The sequence below is a fragment of the Giraffa tippelskirchi genome, chromosome 2, assembly GCF_054371585.1.
Source record: "Giraffa tippelskirchi isolate mGirTip1 chromosome 2, T2T-mGirTip1v1.2.pri, whole genome shotgun sequence".
NCBI classification, from domain to species: domain Eukaryota; kingdom Metazoa; phylum Chordata; class Mammalia; order Artiodactyla; family Giraffidae; genus Giraffa; species Giraffa tippelskirchi.
This window is the reverse complement of record NC_137276.1, coordinates 227,987,375-228,013,147: the sequence shown is the minus strand read 5'-3', so window position 1 is coordinate 228,013,147 and position 25,773 is coordinate 227,987,375. Positions and strand designations below refer to the sequence as shown.

General features: G+C 47.9%; 1 protein-coding gene across 4 annotated transcripts in view; it reads left to right on the top strand.

Annotated features, from left to right (window-relative positions):
• The window catches only part of RCAN1 (regulator of calcineurin 1), a 108,501-nt gene that overhangs the window by 16,540 nt on the left and 66,188 nt on the right, over positions 1-25,773 (top strand). Inside the window, exon 2 of one of the 4 annotated variants that reach the window (XM_081572973.1) lies at positions 791-919. The exons of the other annotated variants lie outside the window; for them this stretch is intronic. Coding sequence (XP_081429099.1) covers positions 791-919 — 129 coding nt within the window. The remainder of the gene's footprint in view (positions 1-790; positions 920-25,773) is intronic. 4 annotated transcript variants of the gene reach the window in all.

The window sequence follows — 25,773 nt, the reverse complement described above, 5'->3', positions numbered from 1 at the left end:
AGGTGACCGCTCTCCCTGTCCTGAAGGTAGGTCCCCAGGCCCAGTCCCCCTCTGCCCCTCTGGGGAAGCTCTGAATGCAGACAGATTTGGGGAGCACCTCCTGGGTGTATGAAGAGGGCTGAACCCCCTGGCCCCAGAGAGTCTCCTTTCCTGGTTGCATCACTCATACGTACAACCCGGCTTGGCGGAGGGGTAGCTGGTGTATCTGACCACAGGTCCCAGGCCCCTCGGGGTGGCTGGTCCTGCCCCCATGACCCCTGTTGGAGCTGTTGGGGTGTCAGCTCCTCAGGCGGGAGGGGGGGCCTGCCTCCTGGAAGCCTGATCACAACCCGCCCCCTGCCCTGTTTCTCTTTCTCAGCCCAGGCTTCGACGGAGGCTCCAATGACGGCACCCACCCGCAGAGCCTGGCCCCCAAATGCTGGAATTTGCAATGAATACATGGCTTGTGTACACTCATCGCAGAGTCAGTAATTTGCTAAAAGGTCAAACTCAGCTTGATCAGAACACAGCATATCTAGGATTCCAGTCCTCTGCAGATGTTGCTCCATTTTTTTTCGCCCCGCCATGGTCAGGGAAAAATCTTGGAGAACTTTCTTAAAAACTGGGTAACTTTTCCTCCCCCTGGGATGACCTTTTCCCCTGCCTCTCAGCACCATCCAGAGAAGGAAAATGGAGCCCTGGTGACTTGACCCACTGTCTAGGCAGCACCTACTATGTGCCAATGCCCAGAGCAAGGGGCGCACCTGGGGGCGCTGAAGCAAACGCTTGTGTGGTGTTTATTCCATGCCAGGCGCTGTCATACATGCTTAGCAACGTGGATGGATTTCATCCTCACACAGACCCGGGCGAGAGATGCTGTTCTTGTCCCCATTTGATGGATGCAGTCACTGAGGCCAAGGAGCCTGCTCATCGCTGCACAGCTAAGTTGGGGCGGGGGCAGGACTTGAACTCAGAGTCTGGGTTCTTAACCACTCCCCCCCTCACCCCCACCGCCTCTCCGCTCTGTTCCCTCACTTTGTCTGAAGCCAGCATCCCTGGGAGGTAGTCACTTGCTGTGTGAAGATGCTGAGGCCTGGAGAGTCGGTGTCCAGGCCAGTAGCCTGCTTGGGGTTCGGACGCCACACCCAAGGCCCTGACTGCGAACCCCGCTCCTCCCTGGTGCCTAGAGGCTTTGCCAGTCCCAGCCCCTGGACTCTTACCTTCCCCACCCCGTCACATCACCCATCAAGTTGAGTGACTTCAAGGGGCTCCAGGCTCCCATAAAGGGAGCGCCTGTCTGCCCCTCCTCTCTCCCATGGAACATTCTCATATTCTTTCTGTTTTTCTTTAGCCACACCTCTGACTACAAAATTGTTCTGTCTTCCCATACGCGTGTTGACTGGTCCTGTTTCCTCCAGCTTATTTCCTCTGGACAATTCATATCGTCTGCCTGTTCAGCTGCTGGACAGTTTGTTTCAGGCAGGTCCCCCGTCCGACTCAAGGGTCAGGACCGAAATTCCCCTGAGCCCATCAGGCGATACATAACATCTCTGTCCCTCTTCTGTTCTTAGTGGCTCTGAAAATAATCACATGCCCTTGGCGCTGAGTAAGGGGGTGAGAAGGTAGGCCGTGTCCGTCCCTCAGCCCTCCAGCCTCACAATCAAAAACCTAGGGTAGGGACTTCCCTGGTGGTCCAGTGGTTAAGACTCCATGCTTCTACTGCAGGGAATGCAGGTTCGATCGCTGGTCGGGGAGCTAAGATTCTGTATACTGCATGGTGTGGCCAAAAAAAAAATAAAAAGGCCAACAACATAAACAAAAAACCAAGTGTGGAGTGGCAGTGTTTTTCTTGCATGGAGGGCGAGGCTGCACCTGGTTCCTCCTGTCCGGGGCCTGGCATGCTGGAACCTTCCACAGGTGTCGATCAAGGGAACAACTGGGCAGCTCACATGTATTAGGTGGGAAGACCCAGGAAAACAGAAACTGGCCCAGAACTTCCATGAGAGAGGAGAATGCCCACAGCAGTTTTCTTCTCGGTTGCCCAGACATTTCCCCATTTCTTTATTCACTGAACTCTTAACTCCTATTCTGAAAACCATGCACACCTGTTCTCTGGGTACATCTCACTGAGGCCCAGTTCCCCCAGTCTTGGGAGGCTCTGTGTCCACATCCACAAAACCCACACAGTTATTCCAGTTCAGGCCGCCTCTCCCCCCCATCCCTTGCCTAACAGAGAAGCCGAGTGGGTTCACGTACGAGGACCTTCCCATCCTTAGAAAACGCAAGAGACGAGACAGCAGTAACACCAGCTCGCTTAGCGTCCCTTCATAACTTCCCTGAAAGGCAGCTTGTGATTTGAGGTCGCACCTCAGCCCATGTCACCAGCCGAATATTATTCGTAACAAGTGTTTTATCATCTGTGATGATGCATCCAGGGATCTGTCCAGTGAGGGTGAGCTTTGCATCTGATAAACACAGGTTGTGCCTTGTCCAATAGCGATAGGCACTCTGCAAGCATGCAGTTGATGGGTGGGAGGGTTCATTAGCCTTGTGTCGAAACACGCGAAACTGCCAGTATCTGAGCATTTTTCTTTTTTTATCTAAAATTGTTGATGCTTCACTATCACACCTCCCTCTGTGATCAGGTTTCTCGTATGAAACCGTCTCAGTGACCTTCTCTGCAACTGGAGCAGGATGGAGGTCCTCATATGAAGACCCGGTCCATGTAAACTCGAGTTATGTTTTATTGAAATCTCGGTGAGGGAAAGTTTAGCTCATTTCAGAGAGAAGGCCAGCCCATCCAGCCCTGGCATGTGACTGTGCTTGTGGGCCCCCTGTGTACCGAAGACCACTCTGACCGCTTAGAGCCCAGGGCACGATCCTGTCTTCCTGCTCCTGTGAGTGTGTGCTTCGTCCCTCGATCTGTCTGACTCTTTCCAGCCCCATGGACTGCAGCCCACCAGGCTCCTCTGTCTATGGGATTCTCCAGGCAAGAATACTGGAGTCGGTTGTCGTTTCCTCCTCCAGGGGATCTTCCCGACCCAAGGATCGAACCCGGGTCTCCTGCACTGCAAGCAGATTCTTTACCATCTGCACCACCCACCCCTGCATTGTGTTGACCTGCCAACTAATCCTGGAGCTGGGAAAATGGGACTTCCCCCTCCCCCACCCCACCCCTCCGCAAATGTTCATCACCTCCTGACGGGGTGTTGTGTTCAGAAGAACAGCCTAAAGACTGATCCTTGGGTTTTATCAAATCTTTTTTTAGCCCCTCAATCAGGGGACAGTGCCAGCTTGGTGTGGCCATGTGCCTGGGCATCATCATTTCAGTTCAGTTCAGTCGCTCAGTTGTGTCTGACTCTTTGCAACCCCATGGAGTGCAGCACACCAGGCTTCCCTGTCCATCATCAACTCCTGGAGTTTACTTAAACTCATGTCCATTCAGTCGGTGATGCCATCCAACCATCTCATCCTCTGTCATCCCCTTCTCCTCCTGTCTTCAATCTTTCCCAACATCAGGGTCTTTTCAAATGAGTCAGCTCTTTGCATCAGGTGGCCAAAGTATTGGAGTTTCAGCTTCAGCATCAGTCCTTCCAAACAACACTCAGGACTGATCTCCTTTAGGATGGACTGGTTTGATCTCCTTGCAGTCCAAGGGACTCTCAAGAGTCTTCTCCAATACCACAGTTCAAAAGCATCAATTCTTCAGTGCTCAGCTTTCTTTATAGTCCAACTCCCACATCCATACATGACTACCGGAAAAACCATAGCCTTGACTAGGTGGACCTTTGTTGGCAAAGTAATGTCTGTGCTTTTTAATATGCTGTCTAGGCTGGTCATAACTTTCCTGCCAAGGAGTAAGCATCTTTTAATTTCATGGCTGCAGTCACTATCTGCAGTGATTTTGGAGCCCCCAAAAATAAAGTCTGCCACTCTTTCCATTGTTTTCCCATCTGTTTGCCATGAAGTGATGGGACCAGATGCTGTGATCTTTGTTTTCTGAATGTTGAGCTTGAAGCCATCACCCTGCACTAATGAAGGCAGGGCTGTTTGGGGAGGGAAGCTGAGCAGGAGAAAGCTCCCTGCAGGTGGGGCCAGCAGGGGTGGGGTCCTGGTTCCTCCCGACGCCCAGGTGTGATGCCAGCCTGGCATTTCCTCCCTCCTCCCTCTGTGCCTACCCTGCTCCCTGGCCCCCATAAGCAGCACTTCTCTTCTGTATGAAAGTTGAGACATTTGAGTGAACTGGGTTGTTTTTCTCGGGTTTCCCGGCTCCCCATCATTTTTCTTTCATCTGTTGACAAAGGAAGATTAGGTCAAGATGATGAGCTCTGAAAGCCTGACAGAGGGAGCAAGGGGGTCAGAGAGAGTGTTCCCCACTCTTGGTGGCATTTTTACAGCTAGATTCCTGGCCTTGCTGCAGCTAGCTGTGTAGACCACGTGTGTTGTAGTGGGGGTGAAGGGGAGTGGGTGGGTTAGATGAGATGGTGGCTTTTTCTACCAATTTGTGTCCACTGAGGGCCTTTTGGGTTTTCATTAAAGACCCTGATGCTGGGCAAGATTGAAGGCAGGAGGAGAAGGGGATGACAGAGGATGAGATGGTTGGATGGCATCACCGACTCAATGGACATGAGTTTGAGTAAACTCCGGGAGTTGGTGATGGACAGGGAGGCCTGGCATGCTGTGGTCCATGGGGTTGCAAAGAGTCAGAAACAACTGAGCGACCGAACTGAACTGACCATCGTTAAGATCCAAGTTGTGGGATCTTGAACCCTTTAAGTAGATCAATTAATTGAATTGGAATTCATCAGCGTTTCAATGACTTAAAACTCTGTTTAGTGTCCAAGTAGTTGTGATTGAAGCTCAACTTCCATTTCCACCCCTTTCTTCACATCCTCCAGGGTTTCCCTTGTCCCCAGCGTCCAGGGGCGTCCCTGCGTTGATCGGTCCGTCTCTGCCGCCTCCGTGGGTCCCCAGGCCTTTGTTCTTGCTCTTCCCTCCTCTTGGAGGGGTTTTCTTTCAGAAAGCATAGCTGGCTTCTCACGTCCTCTGGGTCTTGGCTTACCTGTCAGCATCTCGGGGAGCAGGTCCCTGGCCATCCTGTTTCAACTGCACCCCCCATCCCCCCACATCTTCTGTTCCCCTCACTTTGTTTTCCTTTGTGTTGCTCCTCACATGCCACGTGTCTTACTTATTATTTATCACCCACTGCTTCCTACCTGCCTGTGAGCTGTGCTTGGGCGGAGGTTTGTTTCCGGTTGTTCACCGCTATGACTGTGTCCCCCATTCCTAGAGCTCTGCGTGGTACACAGTAGGTGCCTACATCAGTACGTATCAAATGAGGAATGGAATCCTCCAGACAGATTGCCTCTGCCTGGTGTCTCCTGGGCAGCGTCCAGGAGGTAAGCCCTGGGCTCGGCTCTCTATTGATACCCTGTGTGTCATAAGGAGCTTCCCTGGTGGCTCAGATGGTGAAGGATCTTCCTGCAATGCAGGAGACCTGGGTTTGATCCCTGGGTCGGGAAGATCCCCTGGAGAAGGGAATGGCAACCCGCTCCAGTATTCTTGCCTGGACAAGAGGCAAGAGGCATTCTTGCCCCTTCCATGGACAGAGGAGCCTCGTGGGCTACAGTCCATGGGGAAGCAAAGAGTTGGACACAACTGAGCGACTAACACTTTCACTTCTTCATAAGGAGAAGCTTCTGTGGTTCCTGGATTCCTTCTGAGCACAGGTGTCACCTGGACACACATTATAAGGGTGCAGCTTGATGAAGTTTTTACTAAATAAGCAAATCTTTATCATCACCTCCCGCCCAGATCACAACAGAGAATATTATTGTGCCCAGAAATTTCTAGACCATCCAAATCCAATGGTTCTGATCACTTTATTATACAGCTGTAATTGGCTAGATAGGCTTTATGTCTTAACGAGGACTCAGTTTTTCTTATCCATGAGATTCCTAGCTTCTCAAGTGTAGGGAGACGAGGCCTCCAGTCCTTCTGTAACCCTCCTCGAAGACTTACCCACAAGGCCAGACCAGCCTTCTGCCCTGGCTCCACCGTCAGAGGAAGCGTTGGCTAAAATCTTGTGGTCCTGGCACAGCAGAACACTGTCCGGTGCTTGGTAAGGGGAGGTTTGTTAACCTGATAAAGTGTGTGTCAGGATAATATGGAGAAAAGACTCAGTCGAAGGGTACAGTTTAGAAAAGGACTTGAGAACTTTTTCCTGGGTGTGAGTTCTCACCCTCTTTTAGATCAGAGTCCTGAGGTTGCCCTCCTGTGTGGCATGCTCGTCAGACATTCATTTATTCATTCCCTCGTTTGCCCAGCCAATATTTTCTCAACTCTTCTGGCCATGTCCTCAGATCCAGGGGAAAACCGAGCCATGCTTTGGCCATCAGGGGATGGACCTTTGCATGGCAGAGACAGCTCATCTTTTTTATTTATTAAATATTCTAAAAGTCATTTATTTGGCCGCGTCGGTTCTTAGTTGCATCACGCAGGATCGTTCATTGCAGCGCACGGATTCTCTAGCTGTGGCTCGAGGGCTTCAGAGCACGCAGGCGCAGTAGTTGTGGCGCGTGGGCTTAGTTGCTCCGCGGCACGTAGGATCTCAGTTCCTTGACCAGCGATCGAACCCGCGTCCTCTGCATCGCAAAGGTGGATTCTTAACCATTGGACCACCAAGGAAGTCCTCAGATCATTTTTAAATGTCTTGGTTATAGATTATGATTTCTGCTACGGGTGAAGCAAATGGGGAGCTGTGAGGAGCAGGAACAGGAAGGATTTAATGGGGGCCCAGAAGGTTCTCTGAGGAGGTGACGTCTAAACTGAGGTCTGAGGGTGCAAATAGCCAGGAAAGGTCCAGGAAGGGTGGGTGGCTGGTGCAGAGGCCTCAGCAGAAAGAATGGGGGACCTTCACACAGGAAGCTGGTGTGAACAGGAAGTGGTAAGCAAAGGAAAATAAGGTTAAATATTGAAATCCGGAATATTCATTGGAAGGGCTGATGCTGAAGCTGAAGCTCCAATACTTTGGCCACCTGATGCAGAGAGCCAGCTCATTAGAAAAGGCCCTGATGCTGGGAAGGATTGAAGGCAGGAGGAGAAATGGACAACAGAAGACAAGATAGTTGAGTGGATCACCGACTCAGTTTACATGAGTTTAAGCAAGCTCTGGGAGATGGTGCAGGACAGGGAAGCCTGGTGTGCTGCAGTCCATGGGGCTGCAAACAGTCAGATACGGCTGAGCGACTGAACAACAGAGTATTGAAAAGTGTTTGCTGGACTTCTGTATCAGTTAGGGCTTTCCAGAGAAACAGAACTCAGAGGAGAGATCAGTGTCTATAGGCAGACCTCAGGCAGTGTGGATCCCATTCCAGACCCTTAGATGTAAAGTGAATTATCGCCATAAAGCAAGTCACATGAATGTTTTGGCTTCCCGGAGCACATAAAAGTAATGTTCACATTACTCTCTACTGGTAATAATAGTAATAACTGTGCAATAGCATTACGTCTAAAAAAAAGTCATACCCTAATTAAAAAATACTTTATTGCTAAAAAATGCTAACCATCATCTGAGCCTTTGATGAATCATAGTTGTAACAATACAGGTCACCCATCACAGATACCATAACAAACATAATAATAATGAAAAATTGGCAGTATTTCAAGAATTACCAAAATATGACACAGAGACACAAAGTGGGCAAACGCTGTTGGAAAAATGGCACCAGGAGCTTGCTGGAGGCAGGGTTGCCACAAACCTGCAATTTCTGAAAAAGTGCTGTGCTGTGCTAAGTAGCTTCAGTCATGTCCCATTCTTTGTGACCCCGTGGACTGTAGCCCGCCAGGCTCCTCTGTCCATGGGATTCTCCAGGCAAGAGTACTGGAGTGGGTTGCCATGCTCTCCTCCAGAAGATCTTCGTGACTCAGGGATCAAACCCAGGTCTCCTGCATTGCAGGCGGATTCTTTACCCTCTGAGCCACCAGAGAAGCCCTCCCCCTCGCCCCCCCGCCAAAAAAGTGCAGTCACTTCAACGTGCAGTAAAATGAGATCTCCCTGCTCCTGTATGTAGCTTATGTCTGTATGTGAATAGAAGCAAACTAATTTGCATATTCATAGTTATAGATAGCCATGCCCAGATGTCAGCTCCACAGAGAGCTTCCTTGAATCTCTAGGTAAAGCTGCACACAGTCCCTCTGCCCCTTCCCATCTGTCTTCACAGTTGTCTTCAAACAACTGTATAGGAGTCTAAACCATTGCCCTTTCAGCTCACGCCACTGGTATTCACTAAATGCGTGTCAAAGCATGACCCTCAAATCAGACCTAATGTCACATATCTGCACGAGGCTCTAGGGACCCGTGCTTGGTGTGTGTTTGATTTTTGTCATTGGCATTCAGGATGCTCTTATGAAGCCTCTGGTGAAAGTCAGGCTTAGAAAGCATAGAGGTTTCTTTTCAAAACAGACTATCCCCAGGCAGGCAGGTACTTGCTTCTGCAGTGGTTTGAGGAAACTTGGCTTGTGAGCATTTTAAAAAATTTCTAAGCACATGATCCAAAGCTAAAAACAACTTATGATCTTTTCAGTATTTACCTCCTTTGGGCTGATGTCCTCTGCATCCTTTGTAATTTTCCCCCTGCCTGTCCCTAATTATGCCAGCTCACCTAGCAATTTGATGAACATCTTAATGGGTGTTCATATCAACAGGATTATATTTCGTAAGGGAATGTAATTTTCCACTGCAGTCAGCGATGAAAGAAGAGGAGGTCAGTAAAAGAAAACCTTTTGCAAGAAGGATGTATTTGAGGAGTTTTTCAGAAGAACATACTATAATTATGAAGTTTTATTTTTACCGAGTACAATTTTTTTTAAAAAACAATGTCTGTTTACTTCGATTTGGTAGAAGCATCAGGAAAGAGAAATACTTTTGATATTGAAAGGCTTGTTTTTCATCATTATTTTGCTATGAGGTGTTTTTGGTTCATTCATCCTGAATAAGAGAGACATTTGGGATATTTAAGGCTGAGTTTCTGATTTCTGTTTAGGTTCTTAATGTCCTCTGAGGGCTGGGAAGGGATATAAATTGAAATTTCTTGAAATAAGGTGTGACTTTTCTGTGTCTAGAATTTGGGCAAAGGTGGTGGTTGTTCAGTTGCTAAGTCACATCCGACTCTTTGCGACCCCATGGACTACAGCACGCCAGGCTTCCCTGTCCGTCACCAATTCCAGGAGCTTGCTCCAACCCATGTCCATTGAGTCAGTGATGCCATCCAGCCACCTCATCGTCTGTCATCCCCTTCTCCTCCTGCCCTCAGTCTTTCCCAGCATCAGGGTCTTTTCCAGTGAGTCGGTTCCTCGGATCAGATGGCCAAAGTATTGGAGTTTCAGCTTCAGCATCAGTCCTTCCAATGAATATTCAGGACTGATTTCCTTTAGGATGGACTGATTGGATCTCCTTGCAGTCCAAGGGACTCTCAAGAGTCTTCTCCAACACCACAGTTCAAAACCATCAGTTCTTCAGTGCTCAGCCTTCTTTATGGTCCAACTCTCACATCCATACATGACTACTGGAAAAACCATAACTTTGACTATACAGGCTTTTGTTAGCAAGGTAATGTGTCTGCTTTCTAATATGCTGTCTAGGTTTTTCATAGCTTTTCTTTCAAGGAACAAGTGTCTTTTAATTTCATGGCTGCAGTCACCATCTGCAGTGATTTTGGAGCCCAAGAAAATATAGTCTGTCGCTGTTTCCATTGTTTCCCCATCTATTTGCCATGAAGTGATGGGACCCAATGCCATGATCTTCTTTTTTTGAATGTTGAGTTTTAAGCCAGCTTTTTCACTTGGCAAAGGTGAAATTCAATAAACTGTCGCCTGCTGGTGGGCAGCAGGCTAGGCATTCCGGAGGATTCTTGCATGCTGTCTCTGAGCAGCCCTGTCCTTGGGAATCCGTACAGAAGCCGGGGCCACTGCCCACCTAAGCAGGAAGTTCAAAGAAAAGTTATCCTGTGGTAATTGGGAATAAACAGGTAGCTCTCAGTTAGACTTCTTAATCTATTTAGCTTTGTGTGTGTATGTGTATTTGTTTTGTTTGTTTGTTTGTACCAAGCAGCATGCAAGATCTTAGTTCCCTGACCAGAGATTGAACCCGTGACCCCCGCAGTGGAAGTGCAAAGTCTTAACTCCTAGAGCACCTGGGAAGTCCCTGCAGTTTGGTTTTTTAATGGTGAGCCTTCAGGTCTCCGCAATGGCTGACCCGGTCACCGACTGTCTATGAAGTGTGGTTAAGTTTATCAACCTACAGAGATTCAAATAACATAGAGGCTCTTGGTGTTTGCCAGGGCTGCTGTATCCAAGTGCCACAGACTAGGCAGCTTAAACAGTAGACGCTTACTGTCTTGTAGCTCTGAGCTGGAAGTCCCAAGCTCATGGTGGCGGCAGGTTTGGTTTCTCCTGAGGCCGCTCTCCTTTGCTTGTAGATGACTGTGCCTTCACACAGCCTTGGCCTTGTGCATGTCTATGTCCTAACCTCCTCTTCTCATAAAGACACCATTCAGATTGGGTTAGGGCCCACCCCAAAGGTCTCATTTTACCGTAATCACCTCTTTAAAGGCCCTATCTCCAAAGGTAGTTACATTCAGAGGTACTGGGAGTTAGAGTTTCAACACATGAATTTGGGGCGGGGGGTAAGTCACAGTTGAGCCAGAACGCTATTAGTGTGTGTGTGTGTATTTCCCTGATGGCTAAGTGGTAAAGAATCAGCCTGTAATACAGGAGACACAAGAGATGGGGGGTTGATCCCTGGGTCAGGAAGATCCTCTGGAGGAGGAAATGGCAACCCACTCCCATATTCTTGCCTGGAAAATTCCATGGACAGAGGAGCTTGGCAGGCTACTGTCCAGGGGATCGCAAAGACTCAGGCATGATTGAGCAACTAAGCACCTATACACACTGTTATTGTAATCTTCACTCTCCAGCTGAAACAGAGGGTAGGATGGTGATTGGACGATGTGGAGGAAATGGGGAGATGTTGGTCAAATGAGGTGAACGTGTTCTGGGGACCTGACGTACAGGATGGTGACTGTGGTTGATGCTCCTGTACTTTTGAAATGTGTTAGAGAGTAGACCTTAAGTGTTCTCATCACACACATGAAAGGAGCGGGTAAGTCTGTGACATGATGGATGTGTGAACAGACTTCACTTTCAGCGATCTTTGTCACATGTAACGGGATTGCCATCTGGGAATGACCGCTCTTTTTCTTTGGGGCTCTTGGCTTCTAGGCTCAGAATTTAGCCATTGGCGAGAATCAGGGGAGAAGCAGGCACTGGCAGGGGAGGGAATTTCCTCTTTCCTCCTCCTCCTGCTTCTTCCTCTTATTTTTCTTCTTCCATTTGAGGAAACTTTTCCAGTAAGAGGGAAGAAGGGGGTATGAATAAACCTCTCTCAGATTGGCAAGGTCTTTTCAGGGGTGATAACAGTGCATCTTTTGACTCTCCGAGGTATTCATTTTATTTCGTTCTGTTTTTAAGAAGCCTTTACTCCCTGCCTCCCTTGCTCCACCCCAGTCCCGAGCTCTCTGAGCAGAGGCAGTCAGGATCCTAGAAACAGCGCCCTGATTTGACCGGGACATTAGAACCGGCATCTTTCAGTTCTAAGATGCTCTGAGAAAGTGATGAAAGTGTTAGTCGCTCAGTCCTGTCCAACTCTTTGCAACCCCATGGACTGTAGCCCGCCAGGCTCCTCTGTCCATGGAATTCTCCAAGCAAGAATACTGGAGCGGATTGCCATTTCTTCCTCCAGGGGATCTTCCAGACCCAGGGATCGAACTCGGGTTCTCCTGCACTGCAGGCAGATTCTTTACCATCTGAGCCACCAGGGCAGCCCAAACACACTGGTTCCTTAAACTCTCCAACCTGGGTGCATGTCTGGTTGCTCTTTCCCACAGAGACTAAGACAACTCTGGGACAGCTCAAGGATAAGAGGTCTCTAGAAGGATCGAGAGCTCCAGACTCACTGCTCAGTGCTTCTGTTTTTTTCCTCTGTCCTTATCCTAGTACTGGCTTAAAAGCTGTGTTTGAAGTTTGGCCTAACACCCCTGCGTCCTCTTCCCTGTCCTGTTCACAAACGTCCCCAGTGTCGCTGGCCATTCTCTGCCCTTCCCCGGCTCGCACTGATGTTTTAGATCCGTGTAAAGGTGACGCTAGCGGGGTAGTGGGAAGCCCCCAGGTGCCAGGCTTCAGACCCAAAGGGCCCAGCTTGGGGTCTCTGCTCTGTACAACCTCAGGCAAGGCATTTAGTCTCTGGAGGGTTGGATTCTCTCATCCGTTGTTGTTGTTCAGCCGCTCAGTCGTGTCCAACTCTTTGCAACCCCATGGACTGCAGCACACCAGGCTTCCCTGTCCTTCACCATCTCCCAGAGTTTGCTCATACTCATACCCATGGAGTCGGTGATGCCATCCAACCATCTCATCCTCTGTCATCCCCTTCTTCTCCTGCCGTCAATCTTTCCCAGCATCAGGGTCTTTTCCAGTGAGTCGGCTCTTCCCATTAGGTGGCCAAAGTACTGGAGCTTCAGCTTCAGCACCAGTCCTTCCAGTAAATATTCAGTGAAAGTGAAAGTCACTCAGTCGTGTCCAACTCTTTGCGGCCCCATGGACTGTAGAGTCCATGGAATTCTCCAGGCCAGAATACTGGAGTGGGTAGTCTTTCCCTTCTCCAGTAAATATTCAGGGAGTGGGGCAAATACTGTTACATCTCTTGGGATCACAGTGAGGCTCCCACAATGGTGAGCAGCCTTATAGAAGACTCCAGAGCCTAGCTGGGCGCTTGGGACTGTGAGGAGCACAGGCGGTCACCCTCCTTCCCACCCTCCACCCCATCACCTCCCCACCTTCAGTTGTCAGGAGCTCGCCCTCTCCCCCCGCTGCCTGCCTTTGCGAGTGCTGTCCCTCCAGCTGCCTCGAGCCGCAGTCCATAACTCCTGCAGCCCCGGAGGACGTGTCTGGATGGGAGCCCATCAAGTGAGCTGCAGTGATATTTGAACACGAGCCCCGATCTGATTATTCCTGTCATTCAACCCCAGGCAAGAATGGATTCATACTTTCCACTGCCGCCTGCACCAGCCGGTTTCCATATCAGCCGGAGCCTCAAGAAGACGGAAGGACATGCTGTCATTCTTTCCATCCCCGCTGACCCGCCCTGCTGTCGGGGTGAATGCCAGCACGTTTGGCCAGAGGAAGTTGCAACTGCTGACCTGGGTCGGGCCGACCGGCCCTCACCGTGTCCAGCACCCTTGAAGAGAGATAAGCTATCTCTGGTTTTTCTAAAGCTGGACTGCACCTCACCTGGGAAAGCGAAACGATCAGGGCCTCCTCCTTGCTCCTTGGGAATTCTCGGTCAGGCGCTTTCATTTTGAGCCGTCGATGCAGTTGGCAGTGCAGACACTTCGGGTCTGACAATAATGCAATGTGACATTTCACTCCTGTGTCCCGTGGTGTTAGTTGTAAAGAGTGAGCTTGATAGCAAATTCCATATGGATTCTTCCCAAGAGCCCTGGGAGAGAGATTGGTGGCTGTTATTTCTATCTTACAGAGTAGAAAGGCAATTTAAAAGGAAAAAAAGCATTCTCCTGCTTGCTCGGGGTCATCATTGCAAAACAGTAGGCCCGAGTGGAATTAGAGTTCATGGCCCTGGACTTGCCAAACCCTCACCTCCTTGCTCCGCGCCCAGGGACATTCCTTGGGGACATTCTATTTCAGTTTTAGAAAATTTCTTCAAGGGAAATGAGAGATGGGTCTATTTTAGGACCCCTTATTAAATTTCATTTCATTCCATTTTCCATAAAGCAAAGAGTTATTCATTGGCAATCATTAAGCGATGTCTGAGTAATGCAAGACCACTGTTAGGTTTGGGGTCACAGTTGTTGAATCGTTCAGGAGCATTTGTTAAATACATGCAATGAGTCATGTTTTAAGAGCTGGGAGGGGCTTATTAATCATCTAATCCACTGGCTTCCAAATCAGGCTGCTTGTTAGAATCATCTTGAGGGCTTATCAAACCTACGGATGCCCCAAAACTACTCAAGACCTGGGTCAGTAACCTGCCTTCTGCCTTTAGCACTGAATTTCTTTTGCTTTTCTATTTTTTTCTTTTTTCTTTTTTTTAATTTTTTCGCTGCTCCTTGAGGCATACGGGATCTTAGTTCCTCAACCAGGGATCCACCTCAAGCCTGCCTGGACCCCCAGGGAAGTCCCAGCGCTGCATGTCTAACAAAATCCCCAAGGGGTTCCTAAACAGCCAGCCTGAAAGTCGCTAAAGAACCCACCTTTGAGAATCACTGAGTATAAATCTTTCTTTTTTGCATTTGCCTGTTTATTTTTCTGCTCATCTGTTTTTGCTGTCCTTCAGGTAAGGAATGCAGGGCCCAAAAAGCTAAGCAACCTTGCCTGGGGTCATGTGACTAGGCAAGCATCAGAGTTGGGACTGGAAACCCCATTGTGTCGTCCCCAGGGCATGAGCGTAAACGTGGCCCAACAGCATGGCTTGCCCGGGGCAGATGGCCAGGGCAGTGTCTGCAGAGCCACCCAGACCACTCCTGGTGACATGTGCCCAGGCTCCTGCAGAGTCACTCTGGCCGGGACGGGCCTCTCGGAGGACCCAGTAGGTTCAGGAGAGTCCTCCCCAGCCCTCTGGAAGCCTTGCTTGTGGGGCTGTCCAGAAAGCCTTCTCTGTCTCCGGGCAAGCCCACCTCCCTATGGCTCAGCCGGGACCCACCAAGACCAGAGCAGGTGCCAGGGCTTAGCCTGGAAACAGAGCTGGTCTGTCCAGTTTAGCTGCCCTGAGACAGCAGCCGGCCTGGGAATCCTACTCTGACACAGTCAGGTCACTTGTCATAGACCATGAGCTTCACTTGTCGGTGGCTTCCATTATATGGCCCATTTTATTTTATTAAAAAGTTTTTTCTTCCAATTTTTTTTATAGATAGATCTACATTTTTATTTTCTCATGGTCTTTAATATCACCAAAGCCCATTTCCATAAATAATTAAGAGCTAGCTATCTATGATGGTAAGAGTATTAAAAATCATCAATATACATTATTTACGTTGTCTTTCCCACATTTTTTTAAATAATTAAATGTATTTATTTTAAACTGAAGGACAATTGCTTTACAATATTGTGTTGCTGCTGCTGCTGCTAAGTCGCTTCAGTCGTGTCCGACTCTGTGCGACCCCATAGACGGCAGCCCACCAGGCTCCGCCGTCCCTGGGATTCTCCAGGCAAGAATACTGGAGTGGGTTGCCATTGCCTTCTCCAGTGCATGAAAGGGAAAAGTAAAAGTGAAGTCGCTCAGTCGTGTCCGACTCTTAGCGACCCCATGGACTGCAGCCCACCAGACTCCTCCGTCCATGGGATTTTCTAGGCAAGAGTACTGGAGTGGGGTGCCATTGCCTTCTCCGACAATATTGTGTTGGTGTCTGCCAAACATCAACATCAATCAGCCACAGGTGTATACCTATGTCCCCTCCCTCTTGAACCTCCCTCCCACCTCCCTTGCCATCCCACCCCTCTAGGTTGTTCCAGAGCCCCGGTTTGAGTTCCCTCCCTATTTTGTTGAGATGTAATCGGCACACAGCACTCTTAAGTTTCAGCTGTACAGCATCATGATTTGACTTAATACATCATGGCATGATCACCAGAATGTTTAGTGACCATCCATCATCTCATACAGATACAAAATAAAAGAAAAAGAAAAACATTTTTTTCCCTTGTGATGAGAACTCTTAGGATTTACTCTTCATATATAACACAAGACAGTATGGATTATATTAATCACGCTGTGCATTGCATCGTGCTAGAGACGGCCCACGTATAAATGATTGTCCGGGAGACTTCATATGGGGCACTGGCTATCTAATTGCTTGTTTGGCTCAGTGGAGAGGTGATAAGAATACATAGTGTGGTCTGTCTCAGATTTCCAGGGAGTCTGGCTAATTGTTACTCACAGCAGGAGACCTCCTAACCTATGATGTAATATATTTCTTAATTTCCTCCTGCAAGAGAATTCTGATGTTTTTCTTCCATCCCTCCTCCTTCCTGAAGTTTCTCAATCTAATATTCTAACTTATTTCCAGATCAAATCAGTGCAGTTCCGTTCAGTCGCTCAGTCGTGTCCGACTCTTTGAGACCCCAGGGACTGCAGCACGCCAGGCTTCCCTGTCCATCACCAACTCCTGGAGTTTACTCAAACTCATGTCCATTGAGTCAGTGATGCTATCCAACTGTCTCATCCTCTGTTGTCCCCTTCTCCCTCCTTCAATCTTCCCAGTATCAGGTTCTTTTCAGATGAGTCAGTTCTTCGCATCAGGTGGCCAAAGTATTGTAGTTTCAGCTTCAGCATCAGTCCTTCCAATGAATATTCAGGACTGATTTCCTTTAGGATTGACTGATTGGATCTCCTTGCAGTCCAAGGGATTCTCAAGAGTCTTCTCCAACACCACAGTTCAAAAGCATCAATTCTTCGGTGCTCAGCTTTCTTTATAGTCCAACTCTCATGTTCATACATGACTACTAGAGAAACCATAGCTTTGACTAGACAGACCTTTGTAGGCAAAGTAATGTCTCTGCTTTTTAATATGCTGTATAGGTTGGTCATAACTTTTCTTCCAAGGAGCAAGCGTCTTCTAATTTCATGGCTGCAGTCACTATCCACAGTGATTTTGGAGCCCAAAAATAAAGTCTGTCACTGTTTCCATTGTTGCCCCATCTATTTGCTATGAAGTGATAGGACCACATGCCATGATCTTAGTTTTCTGAATGTTGAGTTTTCAGCCAACTTTTTCACTCTTCTCTTTCACTTTCATCAAGAGGCTCTTTAGTTCTTCTTCGCTTTCTGCCATAAGGGAGGTGTCATCTGCATATCTGAGGTTATTGATATTTCTCCTGGCAATCTTGATTCCAGCTTGTGCTTCCTCCAGCCCAGCGTTTCTCATGATGTACTCTGCATATAAGTTAAATAAGCAGGGTGACAATATACAGCCTTGACATACTCCTTTCCCTATTAGGGGGAAATTTATTTTCCAGATGATACTCATTTAACATGGCTTCCAGTATGATATCCTTATTGGGCTTACCTAAATTATATATATATTGAGAAGGGAGGATCATGAGGTAAGTAGACAGAGAGATACAGGGTCAAGGGCAATGCAAAATTGTCTATTTCCACTGCATGCATCTTTTTTTTTTTCTGGTGTCTCTTTATTCCCATCCAGATATAAATACAATTTTTCTGTTTAATTGAGAGCAAACGTGTCAGTATATGTTAGTAACAGAAGAGTCCACGGCATAGGAACCATGTGACCTGAACTCTATCCTTACCATTATGTGAACTTTCCCAACTCTCAGTTAGCCTCTGCCCCTGCCCTTCTCTGGATCTTAAATTCTCCATGTGCGTCATGAATGGCTGATTAAGCAACTGCTAAGATTTCCTCCTACTCTAGCGTTTGATAGTTGTATCTCTGTAATGATGCAGACAACACTACAAAAAAAAAAACCCCGAAACACAATTTCAACTCCCATTCAATTGTAAAAAGAAAATTGCCCATTCCAGTAATAAGAGAATGAAATCAAAACCAGGTTGTCTATCGGAAATTGCACACTCTAATGTCTACAGGTGACAGGCTTGCATATAAATAGGTGAAGCCAACCATGAGCAAGTATTTTTACGGACCAAGGAGCGCACGCCCTGTCTATAGAAGGCAACTTAGCTCCAGTCTCCTGCCGCCCTGCAGGAATGCAAGTTGCCATGTCAAAATGCAAGTCGCCTTGTCATCCAAGTGAAGTCAGAAATGCAGACTTTTCTGTTCAGTTTCCTGGTATTTAAATCTCCACAGCACACTTCTTACTCTTCTGCCTTTTTGAATCCTCACCTCCGGGTCAGGTCTCCTCAGGACTCTGACCTCAGCTGGCTCAGCTTCCCTACCCTACTCGCCACTCCTAGTGGTCTGCTCATTGGCACGTCCAGAGCCCTCAGGAGGGCCGCAGACCCGGCTTGCCACCTTCCTAGGGGACCTTCCGCTGCGACATCACAGACACGTCAAGCTCCGTGGGTCCGAACCCTGGCCACGGTCTTTACTCCCGAACCTGCCGCCTCTCCTTGGTTCCCTCCCAGCCACCCAGTTGTTTGAGCCAGAAACAGGGAAAATGCTGCCGCCTTCTCTCTCATCCTCATTTGTTCAGCCAAAAGATTGTAGATTTCACATCTCAACATGCTTTCCACCTGTTTCCACATTCCCATCCTACCTGCAAACTGTCTTGGTTCTCAGAACACCTCTTGCCTTAGTTACTGCATCAACCTCCTACCTGGGTTGGCGCTCCCAGGGGGCGCTAGTGGTAAAGAACCCACCTGTCAATGCAGGAGACATAAGAGATGCAGATTTGATCCCTGAGTCAGGAAGATTCCCCTGGAGAAGGGAATGGCTACCCACTCCAGTATTCTTGCCTGGAGAATCCCACAGACAGAGGAGCTTGGCAGACAACAGTCCATGGGCTCAGAGAATTGGGTATGACGGAGCAACTTAGCATGCACAGGTAACCTCTTACCTAGCCTTCCTGTTCTACTCCAGCAACCTCCAGTCCACCTCTAGTCTGCTCCCGAGGGCTTGTTCTAAGACTCGTTCCATCACCTCTATTTTTTTCATCTGCTTTTACCAGCTCTTCTACACTTATTGGGTTTCCCTAGTAGCTCAAACGGTAAAGAATCTGCCTGCAATGCAGGAGACCCAGGTTCGATCCCTGCGGTCGGGAAGATCCCCTGGAGAAGGAAAATGGCAACCCACTCCAGTATTCTTGCCTGGAGAATTCCATGGACAGAGGGGCCTGGCAGGCTACAATCCATTGGGTCACAAAGAATCGGACACGACTGAGCAATGAACACTTTCAGGCTACACTTATCCCTCGTCTATAAGGTGAAATTCAAAATCCAAACTCTGCAAAGGAGGCTTTTTGTCTGCTCCTGCCCACGCTCCCTGCCGTTCCCTAACGTAGCTCATCCAGGCAGCGCTGCAGAACCACGCGGGGTCTCCAGAACACAGCACACTGTGTGACGGAAACTGATGTTGACTCCAGCTGTGGTGCCTCACTCCCCTTTTGCCTTGAGCAGACCCTTTCCAGTCCTCTGACAGCCTTTAATTTTTTTTTTTTAATGGACTTTGTTTTACAGCAGTTTTATGTTCACAGCAAAGTTGAGTTTAAGATGCAGGGGTTTCCCATATACCCCACCTCCTCATGTGCAGAGTCTCCTCCATCATCAACATCCGCCACCAGAATGGTGCATTTCTTATACCTGATCCTGATGAACCTACACTGACACATCATAAACCCCCAGAGACTATAGTTCACATTAGGGTTCATTCTTTTTTTTTTAATTTTTATTTTTATGTTGGAGTATTTTGTTGTTGGGGCTTCCCTGGTAGCTCAGCTGGTAAAGAATCTGCCTGCAATGTAGGAGTTCAATTTCTGAGTCAGAAGTTCTCCTGGAGAAGGAATAGGTTATTCACTGCAGTATTCATGGGCTTCCCTGGTGGCTCACATGGTAAAGAATCTGCCTGCAATGTGGGAGACCTGGGTTTGATCGCTGGGTTGGGAAGATTCCTCTGGAGGAGGGCACTGGCAACCCACTCCAGTATTCTTGCCTGGAGAATCCCCGTGGACAGAGGAGCCTGGTGGCTACAGTCCATAGCATCTTGAAGAGTTGGACACGACTGAGCGACTAAGCAGAGCACAGCACATTTTGCTGTTGGTCAATCGCTCAGTCGTGTCTGACTCTTTGTGACCCCATGGACTGCAGCACACCAGGCTTCCCTGTCCTGGAGTATAGTTGATTTTCCATGTTAAGTTAGTTTCAGGTGTTCAGCAAAGTGATTCGGTTACACACACACACACACACACACACATTGTTTTTCAGATTCTTTTCCCATATAGGATATTACAAATCATTGAGTAGCATTCCCTGTGTGATACAGTAGATTCTTGTTGATTATCTATTCTATATATAGTAGTTAATGTTAATTCCAACTTCCTAATTTATCTCTCCACCTGCCCCCACCCCCCACCATCACCTATCCCCTTTGGTAACCATAGGTTTGTTTTCTAAATCTGTGAGTTGTTTGTCTTTTGTAAATAAGATTATTTGTATCATTTTTTAAGATTACACATAAAAGTGATATCGTGTGATATTTGTCCTTCTCTGTCTGACTGAAGGGTTCACTCTTGGTGTTGTATACTCTATTGCTGTTTGGTTGCTAAGTTGTGTCCAACTCTTTGCGACCCCATGGGACTGCAGCACGCCAGGCTCCTCTGTCCTTCACCATCTCCTGGAGTTTGCTCAAATTCATGTCCATTGGGTCGATGATACCATCCAACCATCTCATCCTCTGTCATCCCCTTCTCCTCCCACCTTCAATCTTTCCCAGCATCAGGGTCTTTTCCAGTGAGTCAGCTCTTCACATCAGGTGGCCAACGTATTAGAGATTCAGCTTCAGCATCAGTCCTTTGAATGAATATTCAATGTTGATTTCCTTTATGATTGCCTGGTTTGATCTCCTTGCAGTCCAAGGGACTCTCAAGAGTCTTCTCCAGCACCACAATTCGAAAGCATCACTTCTTCAGCGTTTGGTGTTCTTTATGGTCGAACTCTCAGATCTGTACAAAACTACCTAAAAAACCATAGCTTTACTATATGGACTTTTGTCGGCAAAGTGATATCTGTGCATTTTAATATGCTGTCTAGGTTTGCCATAGCTTTCCTTCCAAAGAGCAAATGTCTTTTAATTTCATGGCTGCAGTCATTCTATGAATTTGGACAAATGGATAACGACATGTATCCACCATGATGGTATCATACAGAGTAGTTTCACTGTCCTAAAAATCCCCTGTGCTCTGCTTATTCCTCCCAAATAGGCTTTCTTCTCCCAAGTAACCTCTGATCTTCTTAAATAAAGAAACTGCCTAGCATTGCCAGCGCCTAGCAGTTTCCTGCCACGTTGTATATTATTAACAAGTGTTTGACGAATGAGTGTTAACAAGTCACTTAAAAACAGTCATAGAAGTGACCCAAAAGGAAAAGCATGGTTCATTAAGTATCTCTGCATTGTCTTCTCCCATACTCATGCTCTTGAGTATGATAAAACTCATCCGACTGCAGTAAATTTCCTACCGAGCAGCAATTACACTTCATGGAAATCTGCCCAGTTTAAATTTTAAAACATTCACGTGCATGTACCAAAACGTGCAGATTTTTTTAGTGTTTCTGCATTATTCTCAAGCTGCCCTAATGTCTTTCTTCTAAAGATGATAACTTGCCGGCTGGCTGGGGTTTTGTTTGTAATAAAATGTGTCATTCTTCCTTTAAAAGGAGGCTGAGTTTAAGAGCACAAAAGGCAATCCCAGCCGGAGTTCAAGTAAAAAGGCTGAACCCCTAATAGCCACCCACCCGCCGCTTGCTGATTCTGAACTGGATGGTGGCCCAGGGGCTCTTTTTCTCCTTGTCACGGGCTCGCCTGGAAGGTGGCCAGAGCCCTGCCCTTGGAGAGGCCCTGTTGCTGGAAAGAATAGGTCAGAGAGAGGGCACAGCTGAGGCTGGGGGTGCACATGTGAGCCTGCGGAGCGCGTGGACTTGGGCATCATCCTTCGCGAACAAAGATGGTGCAGAAGGAACACTGAACAACAGAAGGAAGAACCTGGGGCCACGAGCTTGGAACTGTGTTGTTTTATCTTTGGGTGATTCCTAGGGACGTCTGGGCTTCCCTGGTGGCTCAGCTGGTAAAGAATCCGCCTGCAACGCGGGAGACCTGGGTTCGACCCCTGGGTTGGGACAATCCCCTGGAGAAGGGACAGGCTACTCACTCCAGTATTCTTGCCTAGAGAATTCCATGGACTGTATAGTCCATGGAGTCACAGAGAGTCGGACACGACTGAGCGACTTCCACTTTCACTAGGGATGTCTATGCTGCTGAGTTCATGGACGTGAATCAAAGTCTTCCTCAAGCTCCCCCACACATTCTGTGTTTTCTCCTCTAGTCGTCCGGTCTGGGATGCAGGATTGTGGAAATGTCTGGAGGGCCCTGGCTCACTCACTCACCCAGAGTAACCAAGACTTAAGCATCCCCGACGGTGCGGTGGAGAAAACCCCCGCTCTGGTGCTACGCATGCCTGGGTAGGGCCAGTTCAAGTCCTTTGAGCTTGTCTCTTCACCAGTAAAACAGACCTCAGAGAACTGTCCCGAGGATGAGTGAGATGGCTCATTGGAGGGTCACTTAGTGGCTGCTGTCTCGTCTACCCTTCTGGGTCTCAGTTGGTGATTTTGGGGGGCGTATCCTGGGTTCGTGGAATTATGCTTTGTTGTTGTTCAGTCACTCAGTTGCGTCTGACTATTTGCGACTCCATGGACTGCAGCACGCCAGGCTTCCCTATCCTTCATTACCTCCCGGAGCTTGCTCAAACTCATGTCCGTTGAGCCGATGATGCCATCCAATCATCTCATCCTCTATTGCCCCCTTCTCCTCCTGCCTTCAATCTTTCCCAGCATCAGGGTCTTTTCCAGTGAGTCAGCTCTTCACATCAGGTGGCCAAAGTATTAGAGCTTCAGCTTCAACATCAGTCCTTCCAGTGAATATTCAGGGTAGATTTCCTTTAGGATTGACTGGTTTGATCTCCTTGCAGTCCAAGGGACTCTCGAGAGCCTTCTCTAGCACCACATTCTGAAAGCATCAATTCTTTGGTGTTCAGCCTTCTTCATGGTCCAACTCTCACATCCGTACATGACTGCTGGAAAGACTATGGCTGTGTCTCATAATGTTTATCTGTGTGTGTGTTTGTCTTTCTCTGACTTATTTCCCTTTGCATAATGCCTTCCAAGTCCATCCATGTTGTTGCAAATGGCAAAGTTTCGTTCTGTTTATGGATGATATCTTTATATGTTCTTATTTTGTGGGTAATTTTGGCAGTTTTCTATTAGTTGGAGAATTATACAATATACAATGTCTATCATAACAAGAACAACAAGAATTACAAGCAGGGGTAGTTGTAAGATGGACTCAAGCCTCAGAGAAGACAGGAGGGGACAAAATTGAGGGAATGAATGAAGCCTTTCTTTTTGGGAAGAAGGAAGGATGTTTATTATTGACATGATCGCCAAGGAGCCAAGTCAAGACACAGAAAAATGTTATAGTACAGAGGGGAGAAGTTGATCCGAGTGTCTCGGGCTTGATAAGCATATAAAGTGGAAGTTGAGGGTATATATTTAGACTGAAAGCTCAAGAGTACGAAAAGGGATGAAACTTCAGCTGAGGCAACATCCAGTGAATAGAAGTTTGACCTAGAAACCTTGAAGACCCATCTGAGGTACACAGGATGTATTTGTGGTAGGACTGGTTGGCCAGGTTTTGTAACATCCAGGGCTGTGAGCAGGAGGGAGATGGAAGTTTGGTGGCGAGCATGGTAACAGGACATTGATGAGAGAACTTGATTGAGGCAAAATATTTTCATCAGTGCTGTTAATCAAGAAATGAGCTCAGTAATCCTCACTTTATCCAAGTCCCACTGTTCTCTGTGTTCCCCCACCCCCATCACCATCTCCATGCCAATGTTTGTCCCAGGAAGAACAGAGACCAGGAGGAAGCTGGGAACTTTCAGTCCCCAAACCTGAGGGTCTCTGCTACCATCTTTCCATTTGTATCAAGTCCGTGTTCAAACATTATCCTTGGATCCCCGTCATAAAACCAGCCATTTCTGCTCACCCACAGAGTTTTCAGCTTGGATACAGAGGTGGAGTCCAGATAAGCCAAATGCACCCACTTTCATGGACTTTATTTATTTTAAAAAATGTATTTTTTTTTCAATTGGTTTTTTTTTTTGGCTGTGCTGGGTCTTCATTTGACGCGCAGACTTTTCTCTTTTGCGGCAAGCAGGAGCTATTCTCTAGTTGCCGTGCGCAGGCTTTTCATTGCAGTGGTTTCTCGTGTTAGTGAGCACAGGCTCTGAGTGTTAGGGCGTCAGCAGTTGCGGCTCCCAGGCTCTAGAGCACAAGCTCGGGAGTTGTGGTGCACGGACTTGGTTGCTCCCAGCATGTGGGATCCTCCCGGATCAGAGAGCAAAAACGCCTTTCTCCCGCATTGGCGGGCGGATTCTTCACCACTGAGCCACCAGGGAAGCCATTTCATGGCCTGTAGAGTGTTGAAGCAGGGAGACACCTTGGAGATCCAGTGTGTTAGTCGCTCAGTTGTGTCCGACTTTTTGCGACCCCATGGACTGTAGCCCACCAGGCTCCTCTGTCCATGGAATTCTCCAGGCAAGAATACTGGAGCGGGTTGCCATTTCCTCCTCCAAGAAAAGAAAATGACTCTTTGCGACTCCATGGACTATACAGTCCAGGGAGTTCTCCAGGCCAGAATACTGGAGTGGGTAGCTTTGTCCCTTCTCCAGCAGATCTTCCCAACCCAGGAATTGAACTGGGATCACCCTCATTGAAGGCGAATTCTTTACCAACTGAGCTATCAGGGAAGCCCAAGAATACTGGAGTGGGTAGTCTATCCCTTCTCCAGGGAATCTTCCCCACCCAGGAATCGAACCAAAGTCTCCTGCCTTGCAGGCAGATTGAAGAGATCAAGCTCAGTGGTTTTGAACTTGTCTCATTTTTGCGGAGGTGCTGTTGTTTTTAATGAAATATTTTCTTAAGATGGACTCTTCCACTGAACCTAGCACATAGAGCGAAGGGTAGCTGCCCCCGTCATGGGGCACTGTGGCTGCAGACCCGCTGGATTTCCCCTTATTTTATAAGTGATGAAAGGGCAGCCAAGGTCAGAGCTTGCCCGCGGGCCCCCTGTATTCTTGTCTCTGGGCTGTCTTCCTGCCACTGAGAAGCAGCAGGTTCTGGACCCGGAAGGGCCGTGGACAGATCCAGATCTTTGACATTCTAACCTCGCAGGGATGAAAGGAGATAGATATCTCAGGAGACTTTTAATCCGAGGTTCTTTTACTGCAGCCTCTTATGAAATCCCTCGTTCAGAGGGGTGTTAACTGCTCGTGTTCTGGTCCCACAGATGCCTCTGTGCCCTTCAGATAAAGGGCAAGCTCATGCTGAAGACTTTCCAGCCTCTCATCCAGGGCAACACGGAGTGCCATATTTCCCTTGTGATAACGAGGGCTCTTCTTGCCGTAGGGTGATGGTTCTCTGCCTTTCCTTGGTCACCAATTGTGTTAATGATCATTAAATTAGGTCTTTGATAGGCCTGCCAGTAAAAGCAGTTTGTTGTAATTTATCAAATTAAATAAAGTGTCTTAGTGATTAACCATAAAATTATTTAAAAATTGTTATCGGCCGGGACTTCCCTGGTGGTCCAATGGGTCAGACTCCAGCTCAGATTTCACACCCCCAACATGGAGGACCCAGTTTCCATCTGTGGTCAGGGAACTAGACCCCACATCCTGCAACTAAAGATCCTGTGTGCCACAGCTAAGACCCGGTGCAACCAAATAAATAAGTTAAAATAATAAATGTTAAAAATTGTATCTGTAGTCTCTGTTGCTGTCACAGTTCAGTCACTCAGTCGTGTCTGACTTTTTGCAACCCCATGGACTGCAGCACGCCAGGCTTCCCTGTCCTTCACTGTCTCCCAGAGTCTGCTCAAACTCATGTCCATTGAGTCGGTCATGCTCTGTGTAGCTTTGACTTAAAATGAATTGGTTGGCATTATTAGGAAAATTTGATTTCATTAATTAAAAGTGCTTTCATGTTTG